This window comes from Electrophorus electricus, chromosome 23 (genome assembly GCF_013358815.1).
Source record: "Electrophorus electricus isolate fEleEle1 chromosome 23, fEleEle1.pri, whole genome shotgun sequence".
NCBI lineage: Eukaryota > Metazoa > Chordata > Actinopteri > Gymnotiformes > Gymnotidae > Electrophorus > Electrophorus electricus.
Genome location: NC_049557.1, coordinates 7,661,625 through 7,677,198, shown reverse-complemented (window position 1 = coordinate 7,677,198; position 15,574 = coordinate 7,661,625). Strand labels below are relative to the sequence as shown.

Below are 15,574 nucleotides of genomic sequence, written 5' to 3'. Positions count from 1 at the left end.
GAATAGCAACATTTAGGCCAATTTACAATATATAAGAAACGTAACTGCCTCAGCTGATAGCTGGTAACTTTGAGTGCTGGATTATGGCCAATGGCCAATGCTAAATTCAATGCTTCAAACTACTCTGGTGAAAAGTTAGTCTATACGAATAAAAATAAGCATGTTACCAGCAACGGATACTCGGAAAAGTAACGTATTTAAATCAGTACATAACAGTACCTTTGTACTTGATCGGCATTATCAAGACGAATGTGGCATATTACTGTGAAATATTTACAATTATTTTCTTCGTAATTGCCTTATCTAGTTACGATCAGCTATAAATGATTTACGGCATTATTCACATCAGTTGGGGTACATGTTTCGTTTTTTTTTAATTTGTAACCAATTTTTTCCACAACCCTTTAGCCATACCTAGTTTTGGGAAGTGTCACAAACCATGCTGTAACAGCTCAACTTTTCAAACAAATCGACAGAGGAATCGGCTGTGTGACTCCGTAGAAGTTGGGGGGGGGGGTCCTAATCACTGTGTGCTGACTTAGAATCGACTCTTATGATCATGTGGAGAAGAAAAATCTACACTGTTATAACAGTGATGCAAAAACAAATTAGACACAAAAGCAATCAGACCAACTGCTGGCGGGCATACGATAAACTTTTATTTCAAAGTACGAGATATCTTTGTTGCTATGGCACGAAGTTACATGAGATAGATGGACGGTCATTGTTCTCCGACCACTACCAGAGATAAGTACGTTAAAATTTTTAAAACCGTAGCAAACTATAATAAGATGAGTTGATGTGGATGTAGAAATACACCGTCACAATCAGTGTGGACGCACGCAGTAAGATTTCATAGTCCGTGATGCACCAATAATAGCTCGGCAAACATTACGCTTTCAGAACATCATCCTACGTGTCTCCTGTAGAAAAAACGCAGTATTAAAACAAAAATCAAAGTTTTTTAACCACTTAATTGAATTACTTGATGTTTAAAAACGTAGCAGAACCTTAAAAAAGGCCAAGGAGACCTTCCTGGCTATCTGTCCTTGCCGCTACGCAGGTCCGTAGAATGCGGGTCATGCTGAATAGTCTGATGCAGCATGAGCGCGAGGAGCCCCGCGCGATTCGTCATGGCCGTTCTGACGTTTCGCTCCTGTTCGAACAACTCGTCCAACTTGTACCACTAGGGGGCACAAAACGCAACATGGAATCGGATTAATGAGTAAAGTGGCTGTGCTTGTGCAAGAGTCTGTTGCAACCAATTCTATAACTAACTTTCAGGAGTTTGTGTGATCCAGAATTTTTCATTACAATTTTAAATGGTATTGTTACATATTTCCTGAGACCATTATTTCATTGTAAATATAACTTTTGATTATGTCCAATTAAACCCTGTGAACGGATGCGAGATATAATGGAAATGGAGCAAAATATTTAAAGATAAATAATACATAAACAATTATATGAATATATAAATGATAATATTAATATATAAATGATAATGCATGAGTGATTATTAGTCTCCTGTAAATCTGCAATTTTCTCAAGCTGCATTCACAGACCTCTGAAGTCTAAGCCGAGTCTCACTATAAGGCAGGCACCTCTTCATGTGTCTCTGCACTTAAAGTGGCTTTTTCTTCTATAATTGTAGAAGAATTCTCATACAGTCCCCCATTACGTTCCACATGATCTCATTGCTATCTTCTATGAGTGGTTGATCTCTACAAAAGTACATACATTATTAGGTATACTTTCTCTGCAGCTATGCCTAGTGAGCTGCCATACATTTCACAAAGTCAACTGTAATCTGTAATCCATCACTGCAGGCACCACTATGGTCCTCTGAGTGTAAATGAATCTTGTACCCTGTGTGGACAGTCAGCCTTTACTGTCCTTATTCAGTAGCAACTTTGTTTTGATTAAAGGGCTGGTATTACATACTTACACAAATATCTCCTGTCCCTTTTTAAAATGTATTTATTTTAAACAGATTTCGAGAAAGGGGCCACTGAACATGGCATAAATGTACAGAAAACAAGTTAGCATCAGCCAAACAACATACAACTAGCCAAATAAACGATTGGCAGACTACAAGCAGGCCTGGAGAGTAGGGATACCTAGTATTTGCAGAGTAAGCAGCAGGTGCAGCAGCACACTCACCACACGCACGCGCTCCAGGTCCACCTCTGCCCTGCGCAGCTTCTCCCAGCAGTAGTGTTTGTTGCACTTGCGCTTTGACACTCGGCAGTACTCCCCCGTGGGCTCAAAGACGTCGCGCACCAGTGGACACCCGCACACCTCGTCCGCCGGTACCTGCATCCACAGTGGTATTGTGTTAGGAAGTTGTGACTATGGTACAAACCCTTGCTGATAAGAGCTTTGTTGAGTTACTAAAGGGATGTGTAGGGCCACCTTGGGATCTCGGGAGTGCTCGGGACAGAGAACTTGAAGCCTCTTACAGTAAGTTTTGCTTTGAGGATTGTACACATCACAGAACAGCCGTGTTGCACTGCAAAAAAAAAAAAAAAAAGATCCTCAACAAATCTCTTAGTTCATTTTGTTATAGTAAAAACGTTATCAATACATTATTGATAAAGTTACATGATCAATGTTGCTTTAACCTGAAGAAATGTAACACTGTTACCAAGCTAATAAAGTTCACTTACCCATCTATTCGTGTGGGATACATAGAACCAAAAGATGTCTGACTCTCATACTGTTGCCATGGAAAACAAAGACAAGCGATTCACAATCAGAATTTAAGAAGTTAGTTTTGAAGACATTTTCACTATACACAATATTAGTATTTAGTCTTTCAGAGGTTTGCTAAAAATGCACCATCAAAACAGTAATGATTTTAAAAGTAATAACATAGTGGGCTAACAGTCAATCATCTACTTATTAATAGAAATACTATGGAGTTTCATTTTTAGTATGACACCACTGGTTGTTCTTTACACGCTATTATTGGTATAAATCTCTCATATTATCAAACGCTATAGAAGAGTGTCCTTATATCATTTTCACAATAGTAACAGCATAATTATTATGTTCTCCATCTTTATGCTGTTCACATTTTTTTTTTAGAATAGTATTGTAATGTTCACAAGTAATATACAAAGAATAGGAATGCTGGACAACAACACAACTCACCTTAGCATAACATCTCTCCATATGGCGCAGTGCCACCTTAGGGTTGACTGGGTGACTGCAGGACACACAGAAAATCTGGAGGTCTGTGTCATCATCTCCCTCGTTGACCTGCAGGGGCCAAGAGTCCAAACGATCAGGGCAGAGTAATGCATCTACAGATGCTATGACACCATACCATAAGATGATGCATTTGTGATGCCCATAAACTAATCAGAATACAGTAGCATGTGTCTGATGTCCTACTGGTCTCTGCACCCCAGACCTGCCTACAGGAAACAGGCCATTCCTTCAGGCCTATACATCGATCAATCTGTAATTATGGCTGCCAAAGTGATGCGCACTGACCTCTTCATCATGCTGCACGACCTGCTGCTTTGCTTTAGCAATGATGCCCTCCAGCTCGTGAAAGCGCTTCTCCATGTCGGTGAGCCTCAAGCGGGCCAGCTGCTGCTCTCGACGGATGCGTTCTAGAAGCTTCTTTCCCTGCTCCTCAGCAATACAGGGGCTCTGCTGCCACTGCTGGATGCGTTGGGGGAGGATCTCATAGATCCGGCTGAGGGGCAAGACAAAGAATCTGTTAAAACTTTGGCTAGCTATTATGACAGTGTTATAATGCACTTATTATAACGCATAGATATTGGTTGGCTGTGGCTTACTTGGCGGCGAGTTTCATGCCGCAGTCGTCAGAGCAGTACTTGGAGTTAGGCCGTGCTGCCTCCACGCAGCTCGGCCCGAGACACTGCCTGGTGCCACCACTGTCTCGAGGCTCAGTCCTCTCACTGTGCCTTACCTTGTCCCGATGCTTTTGTTTCGGCTTGTGTTTGCGGGACTTATTCTCCTCTTTCTGATAAAATGTAACAGGAGTAAATCAGACTCTGAAATGCTCTGGTTAACAGCCAAAAAGGCAACGGGGCTAGTGTGGTGCGTCACTATCAAAGGAGCAGCTCCACCCAAAAATTTTAAATGGCTAATAAAGAGTACGAATTTGTAGCCACAAACTTTCCATTTAACCACCAATATGCACCGATCTTGTTTGCAATATTCTAATTCACAATAATTACTTTTCATTCATTAAGCATGGCTGAAATTTCTGTGAATACTTCCTGGGATTCTAAAAGTGATTCGTTTCTCCAATTTGTCGATTACCAACTGCTGTTATGCGCTATCTGTAGATTTGTAGATAGTGGATACGATGGTGTTTAAATTATTGTGGGTAATTAACCTTTTTCTCTGAGCGCTTTTCCCTCCTCTTCACATGTTTCACCTTCACTGCTCTTTTTCGCATGGCAGGATCAAGGTATGGACCATCATCCTCATCACTGTTCCAGCCCTTAAGAGACCACACCCAGAACCCCACACACAATTCCTACTGAAGGCTGTAATCCTAAAGTTTGGCAAAATTGTAATCAGTATGTCTGGAATATCACGGTAAGTGGTGCTCTGTAAAAGGTGCTCTCTCTCTCTCTCTCTCTCTCTGTGTATATATATATATATATATATATATATATATATATATATATATATATATATATATATATATATAGATAGACAGATAGACAGATGGATAGACAGATAGACAGATAGATAGATAGATAGACAGATAGATAGATAGACAGACACACACACACACACACACACACTGCATAACCAAGAAAATGTGGGGTAAAATCTTCTGGCAACAAAACACAAAATGAGTTTTTAAATGCATGGAGGGTTAGCAGCACCTACGCCTGCGGCGTGTTGTTAGTGTGTGAGCAGGCTGTGCATTGCATACGTGGTCTCCGTATCTGCCAGCACGGTATTGCTGGTACAGCTCCAGTTCATTCTCGCTGTAGTCGTCTGACAGGCCGCCATCTTCATGGAGCAGCTCCACGTCTTTATATGTGGAATATTCATCCTCCTTCACACGCAGCATTTTCTGTAGCACAGACCAACACAAGTTCTCTCCCCAGCCGCACCTCGCAAAAACTCCGGAGATGGACTGGACCGGACAGCAAGGACATCCTGCCATGTAGCTATCATTACAGATTGAACCCATTTTTCAGTAATAGTCCTCGGAACCTTGGAATCTGGTTAGCTAACATCCTTGTCTGACATTCATATATCCTATTTTTTTTAAATAAAATATGATATAGCAGAAGCTCAGACTGGTCTGGTCTTTATGTACATTTTCTCTTTGATTGCCAAAGTGACACATCGGACAGATTTCCATATATGGAGGTTGTAAAGTTTGTTTTCTTCACATAACATATGGCACATCTGTAAAACTATTTTTTTTTTTACTGTGATGGATAAACCTGAAGTCTTATAAAAGCTCAGGGCTGGTGTTTTATCCTGTCATTAGCCTTTTATTGGCAGATGACAGAACTGATTAATTACTTGACACAGTGAAATCTGACACCATTATGGGAAAATCAACACTGACCACTAAAAAACAGCGAGGTGCACAGACTCACCCGGGCGCGTACTTCACACTGCCTGAGCCGACACTTTTGTCTGATCTTGTTGGGCCCGCCGAACTTCTTCATGTCTTTACAGAAGTCACACTGTGCGCAATCCTCTGTCCGTCTGCAGGGCTCGCACTCCCCACACATGCGTGCTGAGCGCTTAATCTGCACACAAAGTATTCCCGAACATCACAACTGCTTCACACATGTCCACATTCACAGTGAAGGTTTAGGTGTGGCTGCAATTTTCATCTGCACCGTTTACCCGTGAGCCGCGCCGACGATCAACTTTAAAATCTGGCGTGCCGTGGTCAAGTTGCTTCTCCATTCCGTCTGACTCAATTTCTTTCTCCCGACTCTTCCTGGGACGATATTTGATCTCTAAAGAGTCGTCTTTATCTAGAGCGGCAGATTGTGCAAGCTTTGTGAAGAACATGCCTCATCCAAAAAAGGAAAAAATCCTATGTTGATTATTGTAATAGGTAAGAACTGAAAACAAGATTCACTAACAGATACTCACTGCGACATTTCTCACAATACCACACTCTAATTGATTTTGCCATTTTTTCTGATATATTAATGCAGTCGCCATGAAACCACTCATTGCAGCTGTCACAACCACTGTATGAAAAGAGAGTACTTTAGTCTAGACCTATTATTCACACATGGTATTTTAGTTTTGCTATGCTGTTAACTTTGGTTGTTAGAATAGTTTTAGCTATGCAAGACCAGTTCTTGTTAAATTAAGATAGAAACAAAACGTTAAGACTGCATTCCTTGAATTCCTTACATCATGAAGCAATTGATATCTGGTTTACGACAAATACAATAAACCGGTGCATTTTCTCGGGTCAGACTCATCTCTGGTCCGGAAGGTTGGTCTGACACCTCACTATCCTAGTGGAGAGAGAGAAAGGTTACAGACAATTCCAGAACAACAGAGTAATGAAAATGATATTTAGACGAATGTTAGAGCTAGCTGTTTAACAATAATTAATTTCTAAAACGGATTCTTATCTTACTTGCTGCAGGCTAGCAGCCATCACACAGCATACACTGAGACCTTAGTTTACAGTCGATAAGATGCAACTGTCGAAACCCAACAGGCTACAGCAACAAATACCTACCATGTTTTGTTTATTAAGGGACTAGACAAAGGCCAAAATAACCCGCTGAGCAGACGCGAAGGACGGAATTTTTGAGAAGCCTAGAATTAACAGTAGATTAAAAAACAGGTTGATGTCTAACCATCGCAGGTTCCCTATTGTGTTTACACAACACATCACTATGAAAAATCCAACTCCTTCCGCTTCCTGTAGGTTTTTCCTTCGATACCTATGGTCTAGAAACAATCACCAACACTGCCACCTACTGGATACTTATTAGTCCATCATGCATTATCGTTTTCAGGGCATAATGTACAAATGTACACTTGGATCATTTTAGCAAGTGTGATCGATTCAAGGGGAGCATGTCTGCCTGGAGTGTTTATTCTTCATCACACTGGAGCTGTTTTGTTATGCGACTACATTTGAACAGTAGACTACGATGTGTTCTTTGGGCTTCTGCTGGCTTGTTTATTAAAATCGTATTAAAAGCTAAAAATAAATAGATAATGAATTTTCAGAAATTGGGTCATTCGCTCCTTGAAAATCAGCAGCAAATCAGTGACGTCCTCTCAGAAATCTGAACGAGCCGTTAAATAACAAAACAACTGTCTAACTTTAATACTGATTTTTTAGAATCTTCTTGTTTAACCTAAACTATTTACATTCTTACAATACAACAGGTAAATAAATAAATGACACTTTAAGTTAATTTATATTACATTTATTTTCTGTCATTTAACATTAAAAACAAACAAACAAACTACGGTTTCGGTTGAAGATGTCTATAGTGCCACATGAGTTTATTACTTTAAAAATATCCGAAATATTGTCTAGCAGGTAAATAAAAAATGTTGGTCTTCCTTCCTTCCTTATACTTGTGTGATGTTTTTGTTAATTTACAGTTACCGTTACTGTTCAGTAGAGACTTATGCAAGATTGTTTTTTACCCAGCTGTCAAAAATAGGCCTATTATTATTGTCCTATAATATAAACTATGTTTGCCTTTTTCAATTAAGGAACTAATGTTTAAATGTTTGAAGAGACAAAAAAAAAAACGTCTTTGTTAATACTAAGCCAAAGACGACTAGTTTAAAACGGACCAGTCGCGTGTGGATGTTTCTGTAGGTTCCCTGATGAGAAGGAAGGAAAACGCGCACGAGCTGCCGCCTGTCTGCTCAGAGACTATTCGAAGACTAGCAGAGAGTTACTGGCTGCGCACAGCGCGAAGTCCCCATATAAAATCATCTAACAGTTACTTTCGGCATCAAACAAAACTGAATCTCCTGGAATCTAAGACTGGCTCTGTTCACGTCAAGGTCAGTGTTTAATGTTTTAATCTAGTTGTTACTGTCAGTAGTTGATAACGAAAATAGATTGTTTGTCACAACAATTAAAAATTACCGTCTACATTTAAAGAAACGTAGCCGTAATGTGAATAAAAACTGCACTCATTACTGGTTCCAAACATTAGGGAAAACCAAAAGGTTTCTGACAAAGTTGTTATTTTTTATTGAGTTGGCGGTTGGGTATAGCGCAATAAAGTGTCTCCAACAGTATTGTAAATGCGCCATTTAGAAGCCTTCACTGATGTTTTATGCCTACATATCACACTTTCACTTAGACGATTGAACACAACTTTTTCACTCTTCTTTCATTCTGAAGTTAAACGTTTTTAGATATATAACAGCAACATAATGCAGGAACAAAAATCAAACTTCCAATGTTTGGGATTATAAATAGATCTTAAACCTTTACAATGTTTTTAAATAAAGACTACACTGGTGTGTGTGTGTGTGTGTGTGTGTGTGTGTGTGCATGTGTGTGTGCGTGTACGTGTGTGTGTGTCTGTGTGTCTGTGTGTGTGTGTGTATGTGTGTGTTGTGTGTGTGTGTGTGTGTGTGTGAGTGTGTGTGTGTGTGTGTGTGTGTGTGTGCATGTGCGTGTGCGTGTACGTGTGTGTGTGTCTGTGTGTCTGTGTGTGTGTGTATGTGTGTGTTGTGTGTGTGTGTGTGTGCATGTGTGTGTGCGTGTACGTGTGTGTGTGTCTGTGTGTCTGTGTGTGTGTATGTGTGTGTTGTGTGTGTGTGTGTGTGTGTGTGTGTGAGTATGTGTGTGTGTGTGTGTGTGTGTGTGTGTGTGCATGTGTGTGTGCGTGTACGTCTGTGTGTGTCTGTGTGTGTGTGTGCGTGTGTGTGTGTGTGTGTGTGTGTGTGTGAGTGTGTGTGTGTGTGTGTGTGTGTGTGTGTGTGTGTTATCACATTAACTTTATTTTGGAATATGTGAATGTCTCCTTATTGTGAAAACAAGAACCCCACGACCTCCAGTTATGAGATGCTCTGCTTGGTACAATAACCCACAATAGTTCCTGTCAGAAAGGGTAAGATTTGGGCTTTTGGAATTACTCAGCACGTCCACTTTAACATTGTCTCCACGGTTACAAATCCTCAGATGCATCAATAACGTTAATTAACATGTAGAATGTGAACAGATATCTTCCAAACTTGTTTTCTTTGAAGATAATCACTATGTGTATTAAACATGGTATATTGTAAGAGTTATTACAATTATTTAAATTGTCCTGCGATCATTTAGCATGACGTGATATGTTCCTGTTCACTGTTCCTAGCAGACACTCCAAAATAACTGTCTTGTGTCTTGTAACTGAGAGAACATGAGTCAAATAACTAGATAAAAACATAAGTTATCTCTGTCAAAAAGTATCACATTGACCTTGTTTTTCTCTAAATATTCTGAACACACCAAACATGTCTTATACTCAAGTCCAATATATATTGTCTAAAGACTGTAATTACCAGCCACATCAGAAGCACTGTTCCATAGGACTAACTAGATCAGAATGAATGGTTCTTTGAAATTGTTGCTATTACAGCTTTCCTCAAATGCTTGAATACTGAGCACTCTGAATAGTTTAGCTTTTCCCTGCTTTAAACTGTCTTGTTCAAGTTGTCGTTAGTTACTAATTGAACTAAGTTTTGCATGCTCTGAGGGTGGGAACAGTCCCCGGTAAACCATTTCATCTTCTTCTGCTTGTCTCATCAGAGATATTCACAGGTGTCTCATAAGGAGACAGAAGCCATGGAAGTCCAACATCAGGACGGCAGACTGGACAGTGGCAATGAGCAGCCAAAAAACTGTGAAAACTGCAGTAAGCATGTCACCAAAGCAGAGGACACTGCTGAGACAGGAGACGTTACAGGTGAAGCCAGGCTGTGCTTTAGTATTTAATGCAAATGAAAACTCAGTAAAATGTAATTGGTTAGCAATTAAATAATTTACTTTCATTCAGTGTAAGCCTGTTAACCGGTTGTTTAATCACGAGTTAAACTCTGAATACATGTCACAAGTGAATGTAATCCGCACTGCTACATTGCATTTCACTATGCGGTGCTTTCAAGGGGTTAAAACTAAATTCTACGCACATCATTGCTTTCTTCATATGACAACATGATCCTAACTGTATTTCCATCAAGTGTGTGCAGAAATCATGCCACACAATGCCACACCCCTCTGCTGAGCTCAGGAGATGTGGTTGTAATCAATTTTGGAGGGTGATGTTTCCCTTGAGGATTTGCTGATCCCAGAATTGAACTTTGATAGACTCCAAAAAAGCAAAGATGCTTGGATGAGTGATTTTCCAGGGCGTCCTAACATTCACAGCCACTTAGGTAGGACTGGAACCAAATTAGAACAGAGCTGCAGTCATGTAGTGGACGATGTCATATCTTGCTGCGAGCTGTATCAAAAGAGGCGCTCGAATCTAAAAGAACAAGTTTAGGTTAGATGGGTATAGTAGAGATCAATTAAATGCACTCTGAATCATCCTCAGGTCATTAAGACTTTCTATGCGGTGATGACTTCCTCTCCTAATGGGTCTTTTGTGATAACAGATCAGTGCTTTTTAGTTTGGCACATTTCAAACATCTAGCTAATCAAATAATATTTCTCTATTGCATTTATTGTTTTTTTCTTCAATGTCATGGTTGATTTATGATCTGGCACTGAATCTGATACTGGATTTAAGTAGGTGAGATTTATTTTCTGTTTGTTCAAAGTTCAAAGTTCAAAGAGGCTTTATTGTCATTTTAGCTATATACAAGTACACAACAAAAACCAGACAATGTTCCTCCAGGACCTTGGTGCAACACAAAACAACTGTGCAACAGACAATATGCTACACTATTGCAAACAATCCAATATAGTGCAAAACATTAAATAAACAATAATAAATACAGGACAGGACAAATACAAAATGAATAGACAGTGCAATTATTTAGTCCAGTACACAGTACTGGGAATATGTAAAGTGAGTTGTGCATAGAAGTCAGTGACATGCTACACTGAACATAGCAGTCACCGGTAGCAGCCAGAACAGTTCAGAGTACAGCGCTGGTTTAGTACAGTACTCTAGCAGCAAGTAGGATAATGTGCAAGACTGCAACAGGAGTGCATAGTTTATTTGTGTGAAGTTTGACTTCAGCACTAGTCAGGTGCAAAACAATGTGTGAGTGTGTGGGGTCACATTATATTGTATTTATTGTATTCACATAAATCATTTCTAGATATAAACATTAAATTGTTAGTAAATTCAGAACAAGTACAATATTTAGTTAATTATGTAGTAAATGATTGAAAAAAGAGTTGTAGTTCCTAAATATGAATATCGTGCACCATGACAAATTAATCTCAGTTATACAACTGTAAAAGGGAACGGCGTATTCTTTTCTTTTTTGATTGGCAGATCCTCACTCAGCAGAGATTCCATGTTCCCATGGAGTAGACCACAGAGGAAGTGATGAGTCTTTGACAGACACTGTTATCACAAATGAGGATGCTTTACTGCTGCCTGACCACGTCCCAGGGATCACCCACAAAACTGGAAAAGGTAACAGTATTTAGGTAACAAGAGCATTCAAACAGATCGTACATGTCACGTTGCAACATGTTGGTGCATTTTCACACTTAGATTTTGACCTTGAGAATAGAAGCTCATAAACTGTGACTGAAGTGCTATGTGTTCATTTTTATTTTTATTTTAACATATTAATTAAATACATTTTTTTTTAATTTTAAGATTTCTTAAAAACAAATGACAAAGCATTTTTTCCCCTCCAATCTCTTTTTTCTTTAGTTTTTAATAGTAGTAGTACATAGTTTTGGTAAATTACTAGCAATGTACTGGATTTATAATTCAGGCTATTTCACAGCTATCTAATGTAGCATCATTACTGTTGCATTTCACTCAGAAAATGGCTTATACAGTTACCTACTTTAAACCATTTTAAGACACCAGTGAAAAAAATTGGTCATGGGACCTTTTTCACTAGGAAGAAAAAATCTATCTTTATTAAAAATAATTAAATACATTTGAATGAATGTGGGATGAGTGTGAGAGAGAAAGGTTCCAGCCCTTCTCCTCCCCTTTTTTATGAATATGCATGTGGAAGTCCCAAAACTACATTCTTTATGTATGCAAATTGGGTGAAATGTTGTATATCTGACTGCATATATGACTGAGAGAGCTTTTTACCTCAATTTCAGAATCTCCTGGGCACCTCAGTGGCCCCAGTCCCCAGGACTCAGGGACCAATGGATCATCGGCAATCTGCACACCCCCCACTGGCTCTACAGGTCAAAGGGCATCTGACTCTGTGCACCTACCCAAGTGCAACGAGCACAGCCAGTCCTGCAATAACCATCTACCGTCCACCGCAAAAAGCCAGAGTTTGAAAACCAATGCCAGACAGATACAGGAAGCGGCAGAAGGTGGTGAGGAGATAAATATAATCATATAACCTCTGGAAAATGACTTTACATGCGTACAAAAGGGCAAAGTTGGGTTTTCACGGTTTAGGCCCTGCATGGGCTTGCATAGGCTTTTAAGAATGGGGAATAATTGAAAAAAGAGTTGAGCTCATAGCCCCCAGCAGTGGAACTGGGATTTTCCCCTCTCTGTTCTGAGACTCCGCCCTTTATTGGTCATATCGTGTGTTTGATCAGTGGCCCTCCAAACAGGACTAGTAGGCTAGACTCAAGTATCAGTGTGTTTAAACATTTAGAAAGAGACCCACCCGTACAGGAAGGCAGCAGTAAATATTCGCAGGCCTTATCTTTCGCCTGCACCGGTCCAGACCTGGGGCTTTATCTGTGTGCCTCATGCACCCTGGCACTCTGGTGTCTGGTGATGGTGTCTGTTGGACAAAACATTTACCATGTGGCATTCACCATTTGTCTTGTGAATGTGTGTTTGTGTGTGTGTGTGTGTGTGTGTGTGTGTGTGTTGGTGTGTGTCAATCTGAAACATCCAAACTTTGTGCTAATGCCATGGACTCTGAAAACAAGTCATTATAAAATGGTGGAAGCTTAATTAGATGCTTTAGGGAAACTGGACTCAGTTATGCATGTCAGAAAGAACTATGGTGTGAGCCAATAATACATTCGTACCATTGACTCAATTCCGAAATGTTAAAAGAGAATTTGTATGGGTGTGCCTGTATGTGTGTGTGTAATATGTGTTTGTTGTGTTGTATTTGTGTGCGTTTGTGTGTGCACGTGTAATATGGGTCTGTTGTGTTGTCTCTGTGTTTGGGTGTGTGTAGCTATAATATGGGTGTGTTGTATTGTGTGTGTGTGTGTGTGTGTGTGTGTTTCCAGACTGCTGTGTGCACTGCGTCCTGGCCTGTCTCTTCTGCGAGGTGCTGTCACTCTGCTCGGCGCTGGCCCAGTGCCTCGCTTGTGGTCTGGAGTGCAATGCTCTGTGCTGCTGTGCGGAGGCGGGCGGGGGCCTGACATGCTGCTCCTCCGAGGACCCCTGCTCCACCTTGCTGGACTGCGCCATCCTGGAGGACTGCTGCCAGTCCTCCGACTGCCTGGAGATGTGCCTAGACTGCTGCTCCATCTGCTTCCCTGCTTAGAAATCCATGCATCCAATGGCACGGGAGAGAGCTACTGATGGCAAGCATGCCTGAACACTTAATGTAGGTCAAAGATTCCAGGATGTGTCATAATTCCATGATGCTGAAATTCCATCGCCGCTGGTATTTATTCCCTAGGCTAGGGAGAGGTTAGTGGCAAACATCAAGCTGTGATTGTTCGATATAAAAAGAGCCTGAATTTAAATGCCACGAACATTTTAAATGATTGAATCCAGTTAAGTACCAGAAGTATTCTGTCATTTGACCAATGGGTGGGTAGCTTTGTGCTTACTGTATTTAGAAAGTTCATATTCATATCTGTGTAATGTGACGGGTATGATTATTTGACACTCACGGTTATCTCTAACATGTCTAATTGTGCCTGTTTTGTCATTCGATTAGGTTTTAATTTTTGTTTTGTTTGATTCTTTCTTCTTTAAGAGTTGAGCACATTTGCACTTGACAACCACAGAGTCACAGTTCACCCCTCTGATCACTGCAGGGGCAGCTCCAGCAAACTCTGGCTGTAATCTGATTTATTTGAGACTTTTGAGCATTTGTTGTACAGTGACCCCCACTTTTTAGGCTTTGGAATTTATCATAATCCAAAGCAAATAAGAATTCAATAACAGAATGTATCTAGACCACTGCCACATGCTAGACCATTGCTCTACTTCCATACCAGATACTGGATTTAGCATATGAACTGCCTATTGTGATCTGTAATGGTATCGGGACACTAGAAGTAACCTGTCATGGGACTGCATTAGTTTATAACTTCTGAGTCAATATGAGTCGTTTTTGTTTTTTGGGGTTTTTTTTTGTATTTAGCATGAAAGAATTAAAGAGCCATTGGTTTTCATAAGCATGTCTTACTCTTGTTCCATACGTTTTGAGTTTAGTCTTGGACTAGAACACTTGTCTTCACCTCTGTCATTCTCTTTTCATCTTTGCATTTAGGTTTTTGCTCGTGGGTGTGAATGTCTGTGTTTGAGATTTGGCAACTATTTCACTGCTATACAGACATGAAGCCATTACCCCAGGCCTGGACGTAAGGACGTACTCATAAACTCTGTGTGTGTGTGTGTGTGTGTGTGTGTGTGTGTGTGTGTGTGTGCACTACTCCCGGCTGTAGCTAATGTGTCAGGAAGCCTGATGAGTCCAACCCTGAAACTGATGCAAAAATAACTGCCCTGGGTGACCATATCAAATGGCTGCATATTCCTCTGGGCCTGTAGAATTTCACAGTCTTCCTCCAGCCAGCTGCGCCCTGAGGCTGGCCGCGTGTGTGTACAGTGGGCCCTGCAGACAAAGGCTGCTGGAAGGGGAGTATTAAAACTTCAGCTGACGAGATCCAACCCAAAACAATGTCTTGTTTAAGAAGTTTTCTGAAAAAAAGGAAACAAAGCCATGGGTTCAACTCTGTCAACTTTTAATTAAAGGGCCGCTCTGTGGTCTGGGCAGTGACAGAGGAAGGACCCTGCCACTCTGTCCACCTTTCTCACGCTCCACCTTTCTCATGCGAGGCTGTCCCCACCTGCTGCGCCAGGCCATAGAGCCCAGCTCTGGGGTTGTGACCTCCTCGGGCTGTGACCTCTAAAACACTTGGTAGAATGACTGGTTCGGGAAGAAGCCATGACTCATATGAAGGCATTCTCCCAGCACAGAAGCAGCAGACATGTGATTCGAGAGTACAGGCAAGCCATAAAAATTCTCTGAAGTCAGGCTGTTACTCCCCAAAAGGGCAATGTGTGCTACAGATGTTGCACTTGGCAATTGCCTTGGCTCCAAACCACTATCTATACCAAATACCACCATGGTATCCATTGTCATTCATATGCATGACTAGTGTAAGTTCTGGTGGGGTAAATGGCATCAGTGTAAACCAGTGGGAGCATGCTTCTACTGTGCACGAGGTTCCTGCCAGGGA

The 15,574-nt window shown here is 40.7% G+C and overlaps 2 protein-coding genes across 3 annotated transcripts; one reads left to right on the top strand and one right to left on the bottom strand.

Annotated features, from left to right (window-relative positions):
- Positions 1-637: 637 nt before the first annotated feature.
- cxxc1a (CXXC finger protein 1a) lies at positions 638-6,908 on the bottom strand. Of its 2 annotated transcripts, none has more exons than XM_035521779.1 (15): positions 6,731-6,908; positions 6,394-6,500; positions 6,124-6,224; positions 5,869-6,002; positions 5,613-5,768; positions 4,931-5,074; positions 4,379-4,486; positions 3,813-4,000; positions 3,502-3,709; positions 3,157-3,264; positions 2,670-2,719; positions 2,416-2,512; positions 2,164-2,316; positions 1,011-1,186; positions 638-923 (listed from the first exon to the last, which is right to left on the bottom strand). In XM_035521779.1, exons 1-14 carry the CDS (start codon positions 6,731-6,733, stop codon positions 1,040-1,042), a joined length of 1,704 nt encoding a protein of 567 aa, XP_035377672.1. In that variant the 5' UTR covers positions 6,734-6,908; the 3' UTR covers positions 638-923; positions 1,011-1,039. The 2 variants fall into 2 exon arrangements, 1 of the variants encoding a protein (XP_035377672.1); XR_004775543.1 differs by lacking the exon at positions 638-923 and adding an exon at positions 1,566-1,724 and having other exon boundaries at positions 1,115-1,186.
- Positions 6,909-7,867: 959 nt separating this feature from the next.
- Positions 7,868-14,509, top strand: zgc:113363 (uncharacterized protein LOC791449 homolog). The gene is made up of 5 exons (XM_027007633.2): positions 7,868-8,028; positions 9,773-9,929; positions 11,472-11,615; positions 12,272-12,499; positions 13,385-14,509. The coding sequence occupies exons 2-5, from the start codon at positions 9,809-9,811 to the stop codon at positions 13,642-13,644; spliced, it is 753 nt and encodes a 250-aa protein (XP_026863434.2). The 5' UTR covers positions 7,868-8,028; positions 9,773-9,808; the 3' UTR covers positions 13,645-14,509.
- The last annotated feature ends 1,065 nt before the right edge of the window (positions 14,510-15,574 follow it).